We start from the raw sequence: 24,963 nt of genomic DNA, 5'->3' as shown, positions 1-24,963 counted from the left end.
TGCCACTACACACGCACATGATGGTCATCTGTCGTAATACAGAACCGAGATACATCACTAAACATGATCCATTGCATTTCTGAGGATTCCTAAACGACACTACTCCACACGCTGTCGTTTATGCATTTGTGTTAATAGCAATCTACGCAAAGGATGGTCTTCCCGCAATCCAACTGATATCAGTCATTTAGACATAGTACAGGATGACACAAGGTGTTCTAGAGAATCGACTACTTGTGTTTGGATGCCAGGTACAGTCGTCATAAGCTTACGTAATGCTTTACGTACATTGCGATAATCCTCCCATGTTGTGATCTGTCGAGGTTGACCGGAACCTTCAGGTCGTGCATGGGTGCTTTTACGTATTTATTGGCTCCAGCATCGGGCCACAGCGACATCGGAACGTTCTACATGTCTGGCAATCGCACGAAACGCCCAACAGATGTCATGCAATCTCATGATGCTGCCCCATTTCGAATAGCGTCAAATGCTCGCAATGTTGTCTAATGCGGCGACGAGGCATTATGTATATTTCTTGACCTTACTACTCTGTGCTGACTCATTCTCTCACTCTTCACACTAACTGACAACACCTGGGTTCAATTCCTTACTGCTTACATTACTACTCTCTCGTTACCATTCGCGAAGCTCCCGATCTTTAAAACTAATCGTTTACACACCCTCCATAGCGCTACATTATCTACTGAATTTCAGTTGAATTGGGCGATTCCTTCTTCTTCTTCTTCATTTTTGTTTGTCAGTGAGTGTATATCTCTTTGAATATTGAAATGTATGAGGAAAGTACTATTTGGAATATGTTACTTGATATACTAAACTTTTTTCGTTTAAATTTTTTTTGAGGTTATGCCCTTCTGCTCTGTGCAGAACAGATATACTATGGTTACGCCTTTTAAAGTCCAGGATATTCCCCAGCAGCACAGATAGTAGGTCCAACATTGTTGGTGGGCTATATAACTGCCAACGTTTTAAGTGGGAGCTTTGCCGACCATTTGCCAACCAGCTAAATTCTCAACAGAATCCCTACGAAAAAAAAAAAATGACGTAACAGCCCTTTTGTAGACCTGAACTGCTCCAACGCCATCTGTTAGCGACTGGCTGAACTACGTCAGCCCAGCGACGGACGCGTGGTCATCGAGCTGTCTCTAACAGGCATATCAGGAACTTTCTAGACCAAGCAGCCGTCACGTCTTTGGTTCACGCGACTCCTCAATTTACCTCAGGACGCTGGGTGGACTCTGAAAATTGGGAAGTCACCAGCCGGGAATCGAACGTGAGTCTAATGCTTAAACCACTAGAGTACGACGTCTTCATAATTCCTACGAAGGAAGAAATATCCCATTTGTGGATATGGGATCAAAACTATTGAATAAATTACGTAAAATTATTTGATGGTCAGTATACGCCGGACCAATTGATTTGCGACTTTATTCTTGTATCAATTTTGCAATTATGCATGCGTAAGATCTACCAAGTTCGCTGTTAGGAAATAAATTCTATCTAAACGCCATGTTACTAAAATCATAATTAAGTAATTTTCTACCAACTTTTGGGTCTCAACTATATTTACTAATGAAGTAACAATTTAATTGTACTGATGTACATAATTTATTATGGCTTTACGATATATTTATATCTTTATGACTTTTTGTATTGTATAATAAATTGTATTCTTATCTATATTTACTTGCCGAAGGACTTGAGTTGAGCTCAAGATCATCTTTATATGTTGTAGAGACCATAGCCACTGGCATTAATTAAAAAAAAAAAGTTCAAACACAGAGACAATGGAAGCGGTTCCTTCCCTTACAAAAAAAAAGTCCCTTTTTTTTCATCCAATCCCCACTGTAGGTCTAGAGATAAGCAAGACCGAAATATCGAACTTCGATAAAATCCACCCCGTTTTATGGAAGGCTATAAAGCTAACGATATCTTCATAATGTCATGATTAGCTAAAAGGACGTAGAGAGTTTATCGATTGCAATAAATCCAACCAATTGGAATGGATATCTTTTTCTGTTTCTTCAGAGAGAGAGAGAGAGAGAGAGAGAAAAACGAGATGATGGTACTGGTCTTCGTTTATACAAATGCTAAATTTCTGTGTCGGCTACACTGACACAAAACATTTAACTTTCCTCGAAGGTATTCCAATAAATCAACTACTTTCTCAAGTATTTCTGGACTTGTTTTTTGCTCTTAAAAGGAAAGACCAATACAGAAGTGGAAGTCTTTCTTTAATAGGCCCCATCACTGCGAAATTAAAATACCGGTAATTTTACAGTAATTATGTGATATCTTTAAACAGATAAAAGATAATCGAAATGTGGAACAAGAGCTTGCTAGACAATATTATTTCACATGAGATACCATTATCACGACTCACTTATTTGCTCCCGATTTCCAGCTATTTAGAAAATCGGCATTTATTTTTCACGTTTATAAATGGTTGCAAACGGAAAGCTACTAGGTGACTCGTGATAACGATACCTCATGCAAAATAATATCGTCTAGGGCGCTCTTGTTCCACATTTCGATTATCTCTTATCTATTTGAAGATATCACATAATTACTGTAAAATTATGGATATTTTAATTTCGCAGTGATTAAGCCTCTTAATATATGTAAAAGAACTATTATATAACTGCCCATTCTTTATCTCTTTCATCGTTATCGTAATTGTAGTAAGCTTATTGGTACCCATCGCCTCCATAGTGGTGTAAACCGAAGGATTGTAAGTTCAATTCCATTCCATTTGAACTTGCAGTAGATAACACCATATCTATGAGTTACCTCAAGATATTCCCGTGCCTGCTCATTTCCTCGCTCCTATTTATTATATACTAGCATAATACCCGTTCTTCACACGGAGAGAATACGTTTCATTTTAGACATAAAGGGGTGACTTTGGATTTAAACTGCATCGGAAAAGTTACTATTCATCTCAGCGACCCCGAAAACTATGCATTCGACACTAATTTTGGTCATTTTCGATTAGTTTTAAATATCTTCCTACGCTGTACCGTCAAAGTGAAATGATTAAAGAACTCCCAGGCCCGAACCTGATCTATGTTGAAAATTTGATCGAGATTGGTCGGGTGATTCAAAATTATTAATTCACAAACATAGTGACTTTCATTTTTTATATAGATTTCACAAAAATATACTTATCCTTATCGTCTGTCTTCTTGAGTTTTACCAAAGCTTTCATTACATTTTTCATCCATCCTTCCCTTGATCGGTTCTTTCGTTCATCGTTTTGATGAAGAACAGCGGAACATACAGAATATGCGAGATACGATGTTAAGGGTTGATCGAGATTATAACCTTACCTTGGATAACAGCACGCAGGCTAACGTGCTAGATATAAACGGGTTTCAATTCCTGGTGGGAGTAAGACTACTCGTAGTTCAGGACAACACGTTAAGCTTTAGGTTTATGTGTTGTGTACTTTTGGAGTTGAAAAGAGGCACTCAAACCTATCCGGATATAGCTATATATTCAGCTGAAGGGAACTCCTATTTCCCTGCAACCAACTTATCTAGGTACAATGCGGGTCTCCATAATCGCTGGTACTTTTTTTTTAATGTGAGAACAAGCTTGTAATGCCATTATTAAGTGACAATTCCCTTATCTTCTTTGTTAGCTTGTTGGTTGATTTAGAGTTTAGCTTCCTGTTCAAAAACCGAAACTATGCGAGACATGAACCACATGAGCTCCCATCAGACTTAATCTTCTGCGTTACAGTAATTATGTGAAGTAGTGGAGTCCTGCAAAGGTAGTTATTAGAAACTGAATATCTTAGAGAAGTGTCATAGTCAGGCCAAAGCTTCAACTTGTACCAGTATGTGGAAAAATAACATCAAACAACTTCCGGAGGTCATTCTTTATATTAAATGAAAAATAAATAAATACATGTTTAAAATACTTTCTTTCAATACGAGAAGCTGCCGAAAGTGCAAAAAATATTTTTCTGTACCCCTAAGGAGAAAAGTTTGAAACCTAGTTTAAGTAAATCGTAACAATTGGAAAATGTATATAAAGAAATTTATGAATGCTGTTCATTGTAGCTTTTGATTAAAATCTGACCAAAGGGAACAATGTGCTGATGAAGGCAATAATACATTATATTTGTCTGATGAAGGCAATGATACATTATATCTGTCTGATGAAGGTATTGATAAATTATATCTGTCTGATGTAAGCAATGATACATTATATCTGCGTGATGAAGGTATTGGTACATTATATCTGTCTGATGAAGGTATTGGTACATTATGTCTGCCTGATGAAGGCAGTGATACATTATATCTGTCTGATGAAGGCAATGATACATTATATTTGTCTGACGAAAGTATTGATACATTATATCTGTCTGATGTAAGCAATGATACATTATATCTGTCTGATGAAGGCAATGATAAGTTATATCTGTCTGATGAAGGTATTGATACATTATATCTGCCTGATGAAGGCAGTGATACATTATATCTATCTGATGAAGGCAATGATACATTATATCTGTCTGACGAAGGTATTGATACATTATATCTGTCTGATGTAAGCAATGATACATTATATCTATCTGATGAAGGCAATGATACGTTATATCTGTCTGATGAAGGCAATGATACGTTATATCTGTCTGATGAAGACAATGATACGTTATATCTATCTGGTGAAGACAATGATATAATGCGTCTGATGAAGGCAATGATACAATGCCGAAATTGTAACACTATTATTATTAAAAGTGGTTTCTTTTGGTCAGATTTTAGCTTTAATTAAGGCAAAGAAATTTAGAAGAAAATATTGAACATTAGAAAAATTTCCAAACATTATTCAATTTATTCTTCTATAAAGATTGCATTGTGTAGAAATAGTACGGTTCGCAAATATTAATATGTTAGATAGAATTGTATTATCTTGTCTATAGTTTATCGAACAGTCTCATATTCCTTAAGTAAGGACACTTCAGAAGTTTAAAAAAAAAATGTATTTTCAGCAGCTTATATCTCTGAAAAGAGCATTTTACAACCCATAAACCGAACGACTTGGTGTAACGGCCCGTTTGAAGGGCTGAGTCGCTCCAACGCCAACCGTTAGCGACTGACTGAACTACGTTTAGCCCAGCGACGAACACGTGGGTCAACGCATCGAGTCAGCCTGTCTCTAACAGGCGTTATCAAGAGCTTTCTAGACCTAGTGGCCGTCACGTCTTTTTATTCACGTGACTTCCCAATTTGCCTCATGATACTGGGTGGAAGCACCGGCCGGGAATTGAACCTGGAACCACACGGACGTGAGTTCAACACTTTAACCACTAGATTACTGTATTCCCTCTTTTACAACCCCTGCTTATTAGAATATTGTTGATATGAGGAAGTAATTTCTCGAAGTTTGGTGATATTATAATATTTTTCCTAATAGTATTCTATATTGACAGAGTTTGCTTACCTTTCATACTCAAGTAACTAACTAGCCTTCTTTTTATGCGTATGTCTCTGGTTCGATTCCTGATGGGTAATATAAAGCTTCGGATAAAATACCGAGGATAATTCAAATTCTACTTTTAGAAATAAGTCCTTTCTCATATGGTATAGATTCAAAAACCCAATTATTTAATCAATGAACTGATAATGTTTTAAAAGATACTTTTCTTTATTTTATATATTATTATTAGTAGTAGTAGTAGTTTGTAAATTTCAATATTCATCATCCGAAGCTCTGACTTCTCTGGATTCAGTATTGCGAAATAGGGATAGTATAATAGAGTTCTAGAAAGACATTTTTAATTGAAAGTATTGCTGAGCAGCAAAAGTACCGGTACTTATTTCGTTAAACGGACAATCTTCGGTATGTTTTAACAAATTAAGATCCTAGATGATTTAATTTTTTTATCTATTTCTCCAAACAGTGAGTACCCCAACACACACACACACACACACACATACATAGATACATAAATACACACACACACACACACACACACATATATATATATATATATATATATATATATATATATATATATATATATATATATATATGTGTGTGTGTGTGTATGTATGTATATGTATAGGTCTGTGTGTGTGTATGTGTGTGCTGTGTATATTCAGTTTTAGAATATAAAACAATGATAACATAACATATTTAAATATATAAAACATAGCATATTTAAAAGTTGTTATGCGGCCGTACCGTTTTCTAGAAGCTATCTTCTTAAGCAAAATACGACAAGATTTAGTTCGCGTAGACCCAGTGTATTGCGATGGAGCATAAATCCTTGCGTTAAAAAAAAAAAAAAAAAAAAAAATGAACACTGGTTTCAATTTCACTTTAAAATATAGAATAAAAATAGAAAAATAGAATAAAAAGTAATGTTAATATTCCACTATTGTGCCCTTTAAAAGTCTAAATGAGAGGAATAATTGAGGCGTTCAGAGGCTAACTCCATTTTTTTTTTTTTTTTTAGTTCTACACATTTTGGTCTTGGAAAAGATACATTCTTTTCAGAGGCAAAATCGATTAACTCCATAGTGTAACAATTTACCATTTGAATTCGTAAACATTCTGATCACTCTCATTTAAATACATTGCATCTTAGTTACTAAAATGCTCACTAGTGATAAATCTCGTTTGATGGAGTTAGTCGGTTTGGCATCTGAACGGCTCAATTATGAAAGAATTGGTGGAAAGAGAATATAAGAGGAGACAAGAGAACCTCGCGGAAACTCACGAACACAATTCATAGCCACGAACTTACATGACCTTGAAATGAACCAGAAAACCTCCTCGCTTCTAAAAGTAAACGTCCTACCCCTGAGTCACTGTGTTCTCATTTAATTGACAGTTTTACAAGATATTATTTTTTTTACTTTGAAATTACTATTGTAAATAAAGATGAAAAACAATTTGTTTGTAACTTCATCCATATTGACTCTGGAAGAACTATTACTTAAATAATTAATACTTTTCTGATCAAAGTATAAACTTATTTATTAAAATTAAAAAAAAAAGCTCGTAATAGTTTGAAGAAACTTAACGTTATCTTCATCAGATGTTAACTGGCAGAACGCATCAGAAGATAACGTTATCTTTATCAGTGTAAACTGACAGAACGCATCAGAAGATAACGTTATCTTCATTAGATGTTAACTGGCAGAACGCATCAGAAGATAACGTTATCTTCATCAGATGTTAACTGGCAGAACGCATCAGAAGATAACGTTATCTTCATCAGATGTTAACTGGCAGAACTCATCAGAAGATAACGTTAAGTTATTGAAACTGTTACGACGTATTTTAATTTTAATAAGTAAATATATATACTCGGGTCAGAAGAGTATTAATTATTTAAAATTCTTTGTAAGTAAAAATTGCTATATATTGAAAAGTAACTAAAATTTTTAGGAGCAACTTTAGTAAAAGACAGAGCTAGAGTCATAACTGAAACGATTTTTAGCAACATGTAATTATACTCAATTATTTCTGTATTTCTAACATTTACTTGATTTAAATAGAATTTGCACATTATATTAATGTTGCATGATTAAAAAGAAAAAGAAAACTTTAAAAATATAATGTGTTATGGTTTGTAATCTATTATCGTGACTGTCTTTATTATACTCGTTCTTACACCACACAACAATGTTCACTAGGTTATACTGTAAGAAATTTTTTTTTCACTATCATGCACATCACAAAGCACTTCAATTCTCAGTACATAAAGTAAAGCATCACTTAAACTAAGTTAAAAATAATTAAAATTTAAGAATTTAATAATTTAAACAGTTTTCAAGTAGTTTCTAGAATAAATAGTTATCTGCTAATGGAAATACTTGTAGTATGTATGCAAAACAGTGGCCGTTTACAATGAAGGGCCTATCTAGTTGCAATGATGTGAACAGGCTTTATGGAAGATATCTGAAATTCAGCTTAAATCTAGAAGATACCATGTAGATTGTATATTCCAAAAGCAAATTGTCCTAAAATGGATGCAAGATAGTTTTAAAAAAAGAAAAGAAAAGCAACATTAACATTAATGTAAATGGAAAGTCAATGAAAAAATGAAGTCATCCACATATCTCAAAAATTATAATAAGATGATGGCTGATTGAAAGCTTATTGCAAAGACACATACTGAAGAGCTTGAAAGCCATGTATAGCACGTAAGGTAAATATGCTTAGAACATTGTCAAAAGTCAAATTGTTTGAGTCAATCAATAATAATGATAAAGTACACGCATCTTCTGTGAATTATTCAGGGCGCCCCACGCGAAGGTTACGTGCTTGAAATATCTCACATCTGGATTTGGAATCTCCAAATGATTTAGCACGCAACATGACTTTTGATTTGATCATGTGATACAGTTCCTAATGGCAAACCAGATAGGCCTTCTGTATTTCAGGTTTTGCATCATATATCTTCTAATGACAATAATCTTTTCAAGAAAATGCTATGAATACATAATGAACAAATAACATCATAATACACATTAATAACAAATACTTAGATTGCTTTTCTTATGTATTGTATTTCCAAAGAATTATCGATGAAATCATAATAAGTTTCTAATTATCAATCTTCACTTGCTGTTAAAATTTCGAGAATAAATTGACTAAAAATATTTTTAGAGTAGTATTTCATAAATTTGACAAGGTATAGGCCAAATACTATAGAATCAAATAGAGAAGTGAAATATTTATCTTATAAACTTAGGTAAGGAGTAGAGATATTAAAAATATGTATACTCAAATCAATATTTCTGTGTGTTCCTTATTAACTCAGGAATATCCACTTCTTGTAATCAGGTTAGGCCTGTATATTAAACCTAACCAGTGTTCTTTTTCTTTTTTCCGAAAAAAAAAAAATATGCAGTATTCAACATGAATATGCATTACAGCAACTTCCATACGTTCAACATATCTCCCTATATACCCTCATTTAACATTTATTTGTAATGTTAATTCGCACAATCTTGATGCAATCATATGCATGATAATACAATATTTAAAAATTGACTAGGAAATGACATTTAAAATAACTTCAAGAAAACCTACCGTTACTACCTACTGTTGCGTACTCCCAGCTTAAAGCACTGGACATAACTAATAACTTTACTCTGTCGCCAATTAGATTTCTCTTCATTTTCTTATCACAAATAATACTAATTTCTTTTATGATAAACACACACACATAATTATCTTGTAATATCCTCAGATAATATCTTTAAATCACAAATATGATTGAGCCCCAACATGCAACGTTCATTCTCTGATATATATCACAATCACCCAAAGAATCAAGTAAACAAGACGAACATAACAGATCTTTTGGTTAGTCTACTAGAGCGATCCAAAACAGATTTTTCGTACTTCTGGCAGCTTGTGGCCTTGAAAAATGTTTCTCAGCCATGATTACTAGAAAAATTTCTGTTATTTAAATATAAGGTACCACTTCTATCTTTTCTGATAGAACTTTCCAGTATATGCTATATTGCACGACGATGAGCAAGTCGAAACCAATGTAATTAAATTAACCCTAAATAGTATCATATCTACTAAGTATTGAAGAAAGCTTACATTAATTCTGCTTGTGTAATTATTTGGCATAATTGCATAACAAATTAAGGATAAAATTCAACAAAAAAGAAAAGAAACATGTTACATGACACCAAAAACAGACAATTACTATACTTTTTCAGAAATGTATTTATAGGAAAATGATCTCAGGCTGATTTTTCAAACTTGACAGAGAATATGGCCTAAGGAAACAATAATGCGTATATTAAATGCTCAGATTCTCATGAATTGAATGGTGAATACACAGATAAAAGACAAAGAAAAAGAACGAAAGAAAGCGAAAATAGAAAAAGAAAACCAAGAACTTAAATTGCTTCATTTCTGAGATATGAGAAATAGAAAATGTAAAGATGTGACTATTTTTCATCTGTTACTTTGGAATGTAAGACCAACTTAAGAAGTGACAGTCAAAATCATATCCAAAAATGTAATGATCCAAAACGTAAGTAAGATACGTAAGAAATTTTACGCTGACAGCTGATTTAATATGGGAATTCCCCACATTTTCATTGCAGAAGTATTGTTTTGTTGTATAATTTGTAGGTTACATTTGGTGATCAACGTTCCAGTATCATATAAATACTCAAGCCGTCGATTTACTAATCTCCCATCCCCCTACCTCCAATATTTTTAGCAATTTTATGATCTATCCTCACTAAAGCTTCTTGCTTTATTAAACATGGAACATATTCAGCGCTTAATTCATTAACATCAATTGTTGAATGAACTGTATCCATATATGTGTGTTAATGCAGAATTTTTAAAAATATTTCAATCTTATTTTTAGATTAGTAAACTTTCAGTAAAATGTCGATTATAAAAAATGTATACATAAAATATATATTTACAAGATGTTTAACGTTAGGTACGAAAAGTTTCACCGTTGCAACTTTTGCGTATATAACTGAAACTCGTGCTTCGAAAAGTCAGTAAAGTAATGAAATGTTAATGCTGAAGTAAAAAGTAGAAAATTAAGAACAGAGGGCAAAAAAAAAAAAAAGTCTACAACAATAAAGTTAGAAGTCACAAAGTGGAAATTTTAAGACAAAAAATTATCCTCAAAAGAGATTGAGAAGTAAGAATATTTAAACACAGCAAAAATGTTAGAGGGTAAAAAAGTAAAGAATAACTGTTTAGAAAGACTGCAAAGAAAATAAAATACCTAAATATAAGCAAATGAAAATGCAAAAATCGAAAACTTAAATTTGAAACTTTAAAAGACAAAAAAATTATTAAACAATGGAAATAAAAAAAATAGTGTAATAAGTAAGGAAATGAAAGACAACAGATAAAAAGAATAAAGAAATGAAAAAAATAAAGTAAAAAAATGTGAATTCAGAAGTAAAATAATAAAAGATTAGAGAGATCAGGAAGGAAAATAAGAGATGAGAAAGAAGAAAATGTTGAAAATTAAAAGAGTGTAAAAATAGTAAAAATGAAATAAGAAATAAGGAAGAAAATTTTGAGAACTAAAACGTGTAAAAATAGATAAAATGAAATGAGAAATAAGGGAGAAAATTTCGAAAATTTAAATGTGTAAAAATAGTAAAAATGAAGTGAGAAATAAAGAAGAAAAGGTTGAAAGTTAAAACGTGTAAAAATGGTGAAAATGAAATGAGAAATAAGGAAGAAAATTTTGAAATAGCCAGACAAGGTAGAAAGAGAAATTAATATCATTGAGAATCAAAAAGAAGTAAGATGTAAGAATATCAAAATCAACAAATGATATTAAAGATAGAGAAATATATTTAACACAAAACCACAAAGTTCAACATAGTAACTCGAATGAAAATATCGTTGATGAATATTTTCTAAGAAAAAAAAACAATATTTTTTTGAAACAAGAAATACATAAATACGAGAATTGATTTCGTGCGTGAATACTTAGAGAGATGTTTATTTTAGCGAGCTACTTCTTTTACTGTTATTATTATTATTATTGAATAAAATATTAGGCACATGAAGAGATACAGAACTTGGCTATCATTAAAATAGCATTATGGGAACAACTTCTCATGATTTGTTCAGAAGCGACAACCAGACAGCCGCCTTGGATTTGTCAGTTGAGTCATGCAAAAGTATCATTATCCTTCACTTTATCAAAACATATAAACACGAAAAATCTAGATTAAAATCATCATCATCATTGTTATTGTTGCAGTGATAGCTAACTGAAATAAATAAGATTGGTCTTTTTTCTTTCTTATTAATTTTGCTGAAAGAAATATTAAAACTTCCTGTCCCATACATCTTTTTCCACATTCTGTCTTAAACTTTAGAATTTCCTGACAATACTTGTTAAGAATAAAATTAATTTTACTCATGTGTTCGTCGTCCAATTTGTTAAAGTTATTTATTCATATTTCAACTTCCAGATAAGTAATTTGTGTATTTAAATACAAGCTTGATAATCACTAAAAGTTCTGAAGAACTAAGAACTACATAAAATGTATTTTCTATATACAAATAACGCGATTTAATTAAGTAAATGTCAGAATATGTTTTAATTTTGGGGGAAATATACGAACAAAAGGCCAAATTTGTTAAGATGAAACAAAAAAAAATATGTATTTTTTTTAATATATAACTTTAGGTTCAGTTTTCATATCTGGTTTTCAAATTATTAAATTTCAATTTATATAAGATAACAAAACAAATTGGGCTTTCATTCCCTGAGAAGACACGAATCCAGTATATTTTCAAATTTGTAAAATCTTCTGAAATTCACTGTTATTTCTGCTGTATTTATTTTTCTGTAAAAACCAGAAGAATGCAATATGAAACTTTAAAAAAAAACAAAACAAAAAAAAAAAAAACAGATGAATCAATAAGAAAGAAAATGGCTACCAATAACTTTATATGATATTTAAGTCATATTCGTGGTTCACATTCTTTTTGCACAATTTCATAAAATAAGTACAATTTCCTTTAGATTATTGCTACCTTTTGAAATTGTGTTTTCCCATTTGTTTGGTCCTTCGTTAGGGATTTATTTTTCCTTTTTAAATGTCTTAACCTTTCATGATTTTTCATAATTTGATTTCCTTCAAAGATATATTAGTGATATGTGTTTACACACCATATTATTATGCATTTATGTAGCTGTAAAAAGCGTTCGGAAGCAATCAAAATTGTAAATATATCTGTCTTACTTATTCATACATTTAGTTTCCAGATATGTGAAGTTGTGTGTGTATATACACAACCCCTACTTCTGTTTTCATGATTATTTAACTATTTAACATGAATTTTTTCCCCTTAATTTTGTATATTTGATTTCGAATATGAAAATAAGCTTATCGTATTTGATTAGAAGGATTTAATAGGTATTCTGGAATTTAAAAATTAAATTTAAAACATATTATTTTTGAACTCTTCAAAATATAGTCATTTTTCTCGTTTTGGAAGACTTGTCACCCATTGCCATTCCAGTATGTTCGTTATCCATCTCCAAGATTTGCAGTAATGAGTCTTCGTTATGTGAATATATGTTAGAATTATATTAAGTATATAACAAATTCTTTCTTTGTAATCACTTTCACTTTTTTCTTTTACTTTATATCTAATAGAACATACCATTTACAAGGATACTTATTTGTACGAGAGAATGTATGTCTAGGTGTACTTTTTATGGAAACATTAGTTATATATACAAACTTTTTAATTATAAGTGTTATTTCTATTACTAAATACAATAATGTATTCTCAATTGTGTAACAGTTATTTTTTAAGTAATGAAACATACAAATATTTTTAGCAACTATAAAAATAACAGAATCGAAAGAAATATACTCTATAACTTTAAAGATTGTGAAACTAGGATGTCATAGACTTGAAATCACACAAAAACAGTTGTTTATTACAATTTTCGATAAAGTGTTAATTATTTATGTTAGATAACTCAATATATTTGCAGTATACTTGCACCTTAACGTTTTACATGCAATATTTTATTATAAAGATTAGTCTTTTTTATTAACTAATAATTGTGTAGCATGTGTGGTTCTGTACTAAATGTCGTAGCTATGTATTAGTGCATTTTTAGAAGTAAATATTATGTTTCTGTGTTATGTTTCATATTTTTTTAAATATAAACTTTATGCCTTATAATCAAATCACACTTAAGGCACAACAGTGCCATTGGTTTTTTCCTCTTTCCATCATTGCAGGTTTGAGTTACCAAGATGCGGTGCACATTACCGCCATCTTGGGAGAATCTGTGGTATTCAACTGTCAAGTTGAATTTCCAGAAGAACATCCCGTCCCCTATGTGCTGCAGTGGGAGAAGAAGGTGAGCGAAACGGTAGGCTTAAATCTCTATTTTCTTCTTCCCCCGAACACCAACGGCCTTCGCCTCCTTCAGCCACAGACAAAAAGGCCGGCGTGACATGTCCTGAGAGAGATCAGAGCCATCTGTAGCCAGAGCCATGAAGCACAAGCCTACTAACAACGACTCACAGCTAGGGTTGGAAATGTTTGTTTGGATTGTTTACAAGCCATAACACTTATTTTGGTTACATTTTTTGTACTAATAATTACTACTAATGTCAAGAATGCAGAACGTACAGAGAAACACTCACTTTGTATATATTTATCTACCTATCTATATATATATAATATAGTTCTATAACTGTAATTACTAATATTATTGTGCTGTTTGTTTTTAATTATTTATTACTTGATCACGCTAATGATATTTTCGCTTTGTAAGGGTCAGGAGAAAGATAATGTCAGCGTATCATTGATGACAAGCATTGTTTAATATTTTTCTCTATATCTAATATCCTGAGTACATTCTAAAAGCATATGTAAATGGATTTTATTTTAATATGCCACAAACTTTATCACATAAAATGAATATTTTAGATTTTACATCCAGTTCAGAAGTAAAATGAGTTAAGCTGACTCTAGTTTGTTTCAACTTTCTATTCATGACACATCAGAAAATGAAACATGTATTTCCATCTTCCTGCAAAATGTGTTTACAATATTAATATTGTAAGTAAAGGTATTCATAATCCCATTCAATAAGCCTTAGAAGTATTCTAGTAAACCACACTACTTTGCTTTCGTTTCCTTCCGGTGGAATAGAACAAAATTTAACTCAAATTACATAATTTATTGTGTAATATTTCCAAGGAAACAGGCTTTGATATTTCACCACTTAATTTTGTTTTTTAAAATTTTAATTAAAATTAAAAGGAAGATTATTTTCTGATATTGCCATGCATTATTTATTATGTAGAAAACGATATTTTTAGTATTAATGTTGTAGAGAAAGATATATACATTTTTTGTTTGTTTTTCAAAAATTGAAACCAACATTCGCAACTATCAGATATCGAATTTTTTCTAAAGACTTGCAGATTTTATCTACAATACTCTTCCATTTTTATATATAAAAAAAGAATGTTTCGCTGAGTTTAAGCTGTCCTACAAATTGAATAGAGAAAATACAATAAAATACTAATAATATTGAAGCTTCTTCGAAAAATATTACTAATCAATATCTATTGTTAACTATTTAACATTTTCTTTCTAAAAAAAAAAAAAAAAAAAAAAGTATTAATATTAAACAATGCTAGTAAAATGCTGAGAATTCTAACATTACTTTTCAACTGATCCTCGTCTCCAACAGAAGCATTCAAATTAGTCCAACTTCAGACAGCCTTACCTGAATGATAATAATCTATTTGAATAATGTCATTTAATCGTCCAAAAATTAAGTTAGGAAATACACTTTAGAGAATAAATATAATTTTCTTTAAATATTGTATCATATTATCATATAACGTTGGGTTAACATAAATCAGAAGCAAATTATATATTACAGTATTAACTTACACATTTCTGCGTTATTTACTGTTTTAATCTTGTTTGGTATTAAGATATAGATATATTAAAACTAGTCAACACAAACATTAGGATGGATATAATTTTAAACTTTTATTTTTTTTACATTTATTAATGTTTATAATATTTATTCACACAAGGTATCCATTTTCAAGCCTAGTTGTTGAAGGTGTTTCCGAGGTATATGTTGATAATAATAATCATCATAATAATAAGTACACTTTATGGTGTTTTGCTTCTCTATTAAACTAGATAATTCTAAACCTAATCATTCAGCTAAGTCAGTCTTCTTTTTCTTGCACAAAATATTCCTCTTCAAGTGCACGCTTAAAATTGTTTTTTCTAAATAGCTTTTCTTTTTCTTATTCACATGTCTTTCATTATAATTAGAGTTGGATTTTTGTTTAAAACAAATGTTGAGTCACGTATTATATATTTGTGAAGCACAAACTGTAAAATTCGAATATAACATAAAGCCAAGAAACAAAATTGCCTTTCTTAATAAAGCTCAGCTAATTTAAACATATCGTAAATGTAATAATATTTTAATAGTTTGAGTTTATTAATATTATTTCTTTTATCTGTTAATGCAAGATTTGTGTAGAATCGTTACGTTAAAACACACGTGAGTCTTTGCATTTTACACTGTTACTTTCTTATGTGTTTTTTGGAGAAAATTGAGAAATCCAAACGTAAGTGTGAAAATCACGATAAATATTAAACGAAAACCATGATTCTGCTCCACGATAAATAAATGTTCAGTACGATACGAATTTATACGGTATGCAAGGTATAGTTCGTGCGTTAAATTTATTCAGAACTTTATAAAGGGAAGACAGTTAAAATGATTGTTTACATAAAAGCATTTGTACTTACTACTACTGAAAAGGCTATCGAAAACAATCTTTGTACTTTATTCTCCAGTTTTCTAGATAGTGAAGAAGCAAAGACTATAGTTTATAAAAAATAATACGATTTTATCCAGTAAATTTTGTACCTAACCTAAAAATCATTGTCCAAAAATTATAAACTTAAAGAAATTTCTAAAGGGCAAATTTTTGCTACCACTAGGTAATAACAGTGAATGGTAAAATATCATACAATATAATAAAACGAATTTTAAAAAATATGTAATCTATATACTGTTTCGAAGTATTGTGAAATATAATTCACTACATCTATTTTATACTTAAAAGATTATGATCTAATTTACATATTTTTGTTCTTTTCTTGTTAAGTTTTATTTGAATATTTAATCTTAACCTAATAATGAAAGGAAGTGTAAAATTTCAGACAACGTTCCAATTTTCCCTTCTTTCTTCATAATGAGCATTATTTCGGATTAATTTTCTTTCATCTTTATGAGAAGTACTTACTCTAGGTTTTTATAGATAAGCAAATATTGCAATAATAATGTAGCAACAATATTTATCATGCTCCAGTAAATACAGATATCAAGAAAATTGCTTACATTTACTCATACAGTTTAAGTTCATTTTATTGAAGTTTTCTTTCTTAATTTCAAATTAATCTATTGGCTTTCTTTTCAGACATACATTATCTAATTATTTTTTGTATTTTTTGCTTCATTATTCTACCTTAATAAACGAAAATATTCAAGAATAGATAATGAAGAAAGAGGTTTTTTCAGAAAACGTTTGTTGTTAAAAATGATTATTTTAAGTTGGGCTGGGATGAATTGTTTTGAGAAATACTATTCTCTTTCAATCTGATATCTGATGTATCAGTCATTCATTAATATAGTTTAATATTTTCTGGAGTACAGTACGACAGATATTTACGATAGACTCACTTCAAAATTCAGTATTTTATTAAAGTTAGTTAAGCTTCCGTAATTTATAATAAAGGAACCCAATTATTGTTGTGACTGAGGTAAGAAGATAAACTTACGAACATGAATACCATCATTTCAAACTGTCTTTCTCTTTTCCTCTCCGCAGACTTTCAAAATTCAGAAGATAATAATTGCTTATTCATTTGAAGCGTCAATTCTGAAAATAAGAAAAATAGAAACCTATTTAACAATACAAAGGAAATCGAAAAAAATTATGGAAATTCGTATCATTCATATCACATCCATATCTATATGACATCTATTTTCATAAAGATCCTAGTTTATTTTCATAAAATATTTCCGATAGATCCTTTCTTAGTACAAAAAAATTCTCATTTTCAAACTTATAAGCATATCAATTTAATAATAAATTACATAAAAAGTACTATTAAATTTATCATGACACATAGTACAGTTTGATGAACGAAAACTGGAGAAAAGAGCATCTTCGTGTAGCATGTAATTCTTATTCGTACACTCCAACGTCCTCCTTACAAGAAATAAAGGAATAAACAAGAATAATAATACTGTGTCTGCCAACAACTCTATTAAAATATGAAGCCAGAACAGAAACAAATTTTCAGAAATTATGACTTACTCTAGGGAATTGTTTCTGGTATAATTATTTCACAGTACAAATAGAAGAGAAGAAATCAAATATGCAATGATAATAATTGTTCATAAGAAGTGTGCCACATGTCGTTTTGAAACAATATATTTCCAGATTTGTTTCTGCAATAGATTCTGAAAACGGAAACAGCTGTGAACATTTCATTAACGTAAGAAAAGAAAATGATAATTCTATTTTAAAAGATGTGTAGGATAACAAAATGTATAAGTAACAAGACAATGAAATGAAATCTTTCAGTTTTACGCCCCACGGCTATGCCGGCTAGGCTAAAGGAGACAGTGAGGATGAAAAATAAATGAAATGGTGGAATGAATAAAGTGGGAGGAAACGAAAGAACCCCGAGAAAACCCACGCACACAGTGTTTGTCAACCACAAAGATCACTTGGCGCAAGCTGGAATTTGAACCAGGGACTATAAGTAACAAGATATGAAAAGTTATTGTAAATACCAGTACAAAAACTTAATATTAAATTTGTGTGATTCAATATGGAAAAATGTATTGAAAATACTTTCATAATGTATTGAGAAGAGATATTGAAATATTATAATGGAATAGACGTAATACTACATCTTTACAGAGAACATTTACGATATGCTTAATAATAAATCTAAAACCCCTATAAAGATTGATAACTTTCAAATTTAATTTGCTTTTTCATAATCATCCATAATTTTTCCTAACAAATTTCATTTCCAGAAAAAAAAATATACTTCCAGTTTTTTTGTTCCTCAACAGCACTACATTACTTTCATGTACACAAACTGTCTGAAGGTGAGAGTAATTTGATGTGTTCTTAAATCTCCGCACGCACATTTATAATATACATAGATATATATATTATCTATATATATTTGCTGTGTTGAGTAATTCATTTATTTAACTACTTAGCTCTTGCTCGGTTCCCACACCTCTGTCTCTCTCTCTGTGGCTATTTGAGGTGCCTTGCGCATGCGTACATGCATGAGACAAAAATGGAGGAATCTCATACTTATATAAAAAAATATATATACACGAACTATAGCCGATGTGTATATATATATATATCTATACATACAATATTATATCTAATTGTACATATAAATCTAACTGCATGCTTTGCATTAGTTAATTTTCTATAATGGAATGCTTTTTTTCCTTTAAAGATAGTAGTTTTAAAATTAGTTCTTCTTAAATATTCACTAAATGTTAAAAAAAAAATACTATCTTAAGTCAGTTATTTTTAGCGTTCTTCGGACTTTCTTCTTGTTAATATACTGTAAGAAGAAAGTTATGTTTGAAGTTGGTGCTGTTTTTCTTGTATACCAAATTCACTATAATTCTGGTATTACATCTCCATATATCTTGGACATCAACATTCCATTGTACTACAAAGAACATGTCTGAATGATTGATTTTAGATTAGATTAAGTTTAACTTATTTTCAGATAAATTAACTTACCGTACATGAGGTCCATGTAAGTATATATATTTATATGATTGCTATGATTTCCAATATATATCTTGTCATATATTGCACTTCATTTATTTTATACTGTACGTCTCCGTTAGTGATTTTAAAAAAATACCACAAAGGGGTAAAGAAACTAATTATTCTGTTAATTTAATTAAGAAATACTATTGGTTGTAATATAAAAAAACAGAAACTGTAAAACTTGAAGTTCATGTACCCTGCAACTTAAAGCAAATTCTCGTAAAATGAGTGCGTTAAAGTATCACTGAAGGTGTGTACACTTTTAGCTCAAGGATCTGCATTATCAGATTTAATTTGAACAACAAAGTAATAAACGATATATCGTCGGCGTTGAGGCAGAAGTCACCAACTCCAAAAACATGTGAATGGGATTAGGTACTTCTTTTAGTAAAGGACGATATACAAGGTGAAATGTACAACATTCTGATACATATTATGAGGTTAGATGTAGCAGATGGTATTATTTTGTTAAGGATAGCCATGCTTAACATCACAATTTCACCTGTTACATCTAGCCTGGCAATGTTAGAACATCGTGTATTTCACCTTGTGTATCGTCATCATACTGGAAGAAGTACCTAAATCCATTCGTATATTTTCGGAGTTAATGACTTCTGCCTGAACGCCGATGATATGCATTCGTTTCATATATTTATTTTCTGTACTGAATACTGAAATACGAGAATACTGAAATTGTAGCAATTAATTGCCAAGTATGCTTTTAAAACAAGAATGGTTTGTTTACCTTTCTGGCAAATGTATTCTTGATGTAAATTACATGTTTTACGATATTAAATTTATATTAAGTAAACGTGGAGTTAGGAAGTTTCAAAAGATTTATTTTAATCTACAGCTGAAAATCACAACAGTCAGGATCCATTTGGGGTAGTTAATATTACGGTAATTGCGTAGATACATTCGAAATTTGGTCGTATTTGCTCGTATCTTAGGAACGTCAAGCAGACAAAATTGTTGATTTAAACTACATGCTTCTTGTCTACCTATCATTATATATATATATATATATATATATATATATATATATATATATATATATATATATATATATATATATATAAACTAGTTTAAAAAGTTTAAAAAGTCGAAAATATATATACAGTTCATCGTATCTGAAGATTATACCGTCTCATTTTAACGAAAACATTATTACATAATCATAAACTTATAAATAGTTATTGCGTAATCACAATACTTCATAATATCTAAACTTTAACAATAGTTGGAAGAAACTTTGTTTTTCATGGGTTGAGAGAAAAACTTATATTTTCTTGGAAGTCTCTCTTGATGTTTTTATTTCAAAATATAGACGAAGATGAATTTCTGCCATTAACAATAAACGTAGTATATACAATTTCAGTCATAGAGCAAAGTTCATTTCGACACTGTTAAAAAATATTGTGAATGTTAAGTTAATTAGCATGTAAGTCAATGATTAGTAATTCGACGAAAGGTGAAGAAAAGTAATTTATAATACAGAAACGAGGTCTGTATGTAAATAAAAGAGGTCCTTAAGTTCTTATTCAATTTAGGAAGAACGTATTTGCTGAAAAGTTATTAAAGCTGTGACTTTTTAATTATTTGGAGTCTCTATTTATAAACATCTATTTTGGTTAAACTATAAAAGGTAACAACTGATCCGTATATTTTACAGGAAATATCAGTATCTATCTATCTATCAATATCCATATTTTGAAAATATCGGTACATTTTCCCGTCTCACTTTTAGCAACCTCAAGTAAAAGTAACTATTCGATTCTTGCGTGCTTAAATATTTACTAAAGTTCATGAAAACTTTCTATGTATTTTTAGAAGTATCGGAAATATAATGTATATTTTCATTAAATTTATTAATTTACTGAGATATATTCTGTTTGCAGAAAAAAATTAAACTTTTAAACTTAATATTCGTTTTATATCCGATTTTTGAAGTTAATACAATTAGAATAACAATTTCTGTACCTCTGTACTCTAGTCCAATCAGTGAGAAGATAATATACGTTGAACATATATTGCTTTGAGGAGGAATTCATGAGCGTTTTCTATTTAGAATTTATTTTAAACAAACAAACTGCAACAAATTAATCAACAATATATTCTCCGTTGTTGTTTACGACTTTCTCCCATCATCCTTTTTTTTTCCCTCGGCGATAGAAATCTCCCGTCCTTGTTTCAAAGAATTCGTCCAATCGAGTCCTCAACTCCACGTCGTTATTAAACAATACACAGCGCAAAGTGTTCAAAAGCGAACGAAAGAGATGAAAATATGACTGCGCTGTCTGAAGAATATGGAGGATGAGGTAGCACTTCCCATTGGAGTTTCTTGAATCACAACTTTGGCCATATTGACACTGTGAGTGCGGGTGTTGTCGTGTAGCAGAAGAGTGCAATTTCTACTATTCGGTTCTTGTTGCTGTATTGCTTCGTTCAGTTGATGCAGTTATTGAATGTAAAGCTTCAAATTGAATGTTTGGTGCGCTCAACCAGTCCCATCATACAGAAAGGGTGGTCTTTCGAGAATGAAAATCTTGTTTTGTTTTCGGAATCGCTGATTTGTTTGGTCTGGGTCATTCGTTTCGCTGCTTTATACTGATGTAAAAGCACTGTTTTCCATCGCCAATAACAATGCGATAAAGAAAACGCTGTTTGTGATTATGTGTTGCGCGAGCAAACCAGCGGCGATTGTGGAATTGTTGATTTTTGTTGTTTCCGTTCAAAGTCTGTGCCATCCAAGCGCCCAATTTCTGAACTTTGACCAAAGATAGTTTTTTTTTTTTTTTTTAATTTTATTTCAATTTATCTGCCCGCTAATTCTCTGGTTGTATGACGTGGATTTTCGTGTAGAAGGTTATTCAATCACTCGTCATCGAACTCAGTTAGTCGACTGGTGTCTGATCCGTCCTTGAGGTCAAAATTTCATATTTCTGAAGCGCGGAAACCAACGGCGGGTACTACTCTGAGCTATTGCTTTCTCCCCGCACACAGCAAAAATCTCACGAACAGCTTCGCTGGCCTTCAACACATCGACTACAAAGCAGCAAGTGGTGCCAAAAATGCTCAGTTTTGTCCATTTGAAAGCTTATAGCTTCCATTTTAATGTCCTGAAAAGACATAAAAATTAATAAAATAAAATTAAAAAAAAAAAAAAAAAAACAAGACAGGCTATCTTACAGTGCATTAAATTCTCTTTTAAATGACGTAAAACAGTTTTGCAATGCGTTTATTTCTGCGTGCATTTTTAAATTTCAAAAGAATAAAACAAGAGACTCTCATGTGTTATTCCTCAATTCATTTTAGAAATAACTCACTGGATCATCATAAATTATAGTGCTAAAACCATTTGGAACAATCAAAAATTGAACGGACTTATTTCACTAATGCTAAATTTAACGTAGTTATATATATATATATATATATATATATATATATATATATATATATATATATATATATATATATATATATATATATATATATGTTTAAGTATCGTACACTTTAACGTTTACTTACATGTTTAGGAGGTATTAAAGAATTGTCGCATTCATGTAGTTTGTAAATTTATCATATTAAATTTGAAGGTAAGTTACAATATAAAGAAACATAATTGGGGATACAACAACTATTCTCGGGATATCAACTAGGTATTGTGTTCGTCATCCATCGTTTCGAGAACATACATTGGGCTCTCTCCTTCAGGGTCAGTATTGTCAGTCAGAATTCTGATCCTCAATTTTATCCTGAAGATGAGAACAATTTTTTCAAACGTTGGTCAATGAATACATCGCTTAGTTGATATTCCGAGAACAGTTATTTGTATCATGACACCAGGAAAACTTTAGCTTTTCTGTCGTAACTGAGGATAGTTTGAAAGCAATTCTCACAAAGTAACTCCTAAGAGGATTGTACCGAAAATAATGCAAAGACTCTCATAATTTTGTTATAATCAACATAAATACATTTAAACTTTGCATGGTGATAGAGTAAGGTTACCTGAAGAAAATAATATTACTCAATTTAGTCTCCATTCAGCCGCCATCATTGAACCCAATCTTGTAATCTCATTTGGCAAAGTTGTGGTGTTCATTCTTTCAGTCACTTCTTTATAGCGACTTTCACTTCATCTAAATCACCAAATTGATATTCCCGAAGACTCTTTTTTTTAAATGACCAATCAGGTGAAAGTCAGAAGGCGCCGGAGTTGTATAATGGATGAAGAACTGTTGACCAGCTCACTTTGTAGATCGCCTGTTATAACAAAATTCGTGTGTGGGCGTGCATTGGCTTAGTGAATCTAAATGACTTCAACATTTTTGTCTTGTCTCTTTTTCCTTACGGCTTTTTAAACTTGTTGAGTGTCACAATATACCATTCATTCTTCAGAGTACATCCATGCAAAAATAATAAATAAATAAATAACAATAATAATAAATAAAATTGTTAAAAATAATAAAAATCACTCCCTGCTCATTCTAAAATACAGTAATCATGACTTTGTGTGCAGATCGCTGACTTTTGAATTTCTTAAGTCTTGGAGAAGTTATGTGGTATCACTCTAAGGATTTTGGTTTAGTTTCTGGATCATACATATAAGCACATGTGTCATTCCTCTTCACCATATTAAGCCAAGAAAAAAGTCATTATTGGCTTCAATTTCTTGGCATACAAGTTCCAAGCAGAATTCCAGTTGTCTCTCCTTTAAATTAAACGTCAGCTACCTAGGGACCCATTTTGCACATACTTCATAATTATATATACCTTATGTTCATTACGATCACAGTTAAGTTTTATAGCAAGCTCTCGGATCATTACTCGCCTATCCGCTCGAGTCAGTTCATCAAATCTCGCAAGAGCAGCTCCAGTGTTCACAGTTGGTGGTCTCCCATTATATGATTTCTCTTCGATTTTGTGTTTTTCTGCTACAAACTTCATTCACCCTTTCACATTGCTCTTGTAGATTTCCTCTTCGTACATTTTTTTTTAAGTCTCGTGTATCTTAACCAGACTACACCCTCCTTTATTAGAAACTCTGACAGTAAGTTGTTTATATTTCATAACCACTAACTACATCGAATTAAGGGGGAAAATGCTGTAAAATCTGTTCAGGGAAAGCTTACTGTATCACTAGCCGAGTTACGTCGATTAATAACAAAACTATGAGGCCCGACATATTTTCGTGCATTCACTAATTAAATACTATAGATTAGGAAAGTATTCGGTTGACTGGTTTTTGAGGTGTCGTTGGCTACAATAATTGTGACATACGCGTTTTAACAAAAGGCAAAGACTTTTATAGTCTTGAAATATGCAGGATAAAAGAAATTATACGGTACTAATAGTAATAAATGATAATTATCATAAAAAATTTACTATTTGCAGTAAATTAGAGAAAGAGTATGGTAATTTTCCGTAAGTTTTTATATGCTGAGTATCCTAGTCATTTAAGTTCTAACAATACATGAAATTAACATTAAAATCGCCATACCATCAATACTCGTATGATTTTTGCCAGTTGACTAATTTAAGAGATCGTACC

At 30.9% G+C, this 24,963-nt stretch overlaps 1 protein-coding gene across 6 annotated transcripts in view; it reads left to right on the top strand.

The window, feature by feature from the left end:
* Positions 1-24,963, top strand: part of LOC145690290 (protein turtle-like) — a 614,494-nt gene that overhangs the window by 457,719 nt on the left and 131,812 nt on the right. For 4 of the 6 annotated variants that reach the window (XM_081765061.1, XM_081765057.1, XM_081765060.1 and 1 more), the window contains exon 4: positions 13,770-13,903. In XM_081765061.1, the coding sequence (XP_081621187.1) occupies positions 13,770-13,903 (134 nt within the window). The remainder of the gene's footprint in view (positions 1-13,769; positions 13,904-24,963) is intronic. The other 2 variants (XM_081765062.1, XM_081765059.1) reach the window with 1 other exon arrangement.

Source organism: Thermobia domestica, chromosome 7 (genome assembly GCF_964235325.1).
Source record: "Thermobia domestica chromosome 7, izTheDome1.hap1.1, whole genome shotgun sequence".
NCBI classification, from domain to species: domain Eukaryota; kingdom Metazoa; phylum Arthropoda; class Insecta; order Zygentoma; family Lepismatidae; genus Thermobia; species Thermobia domestica.
Note: the sequence above shows the minus strand (reverse complement) of the source record. Positions and strands in the feature narration are given on the sequence as shown.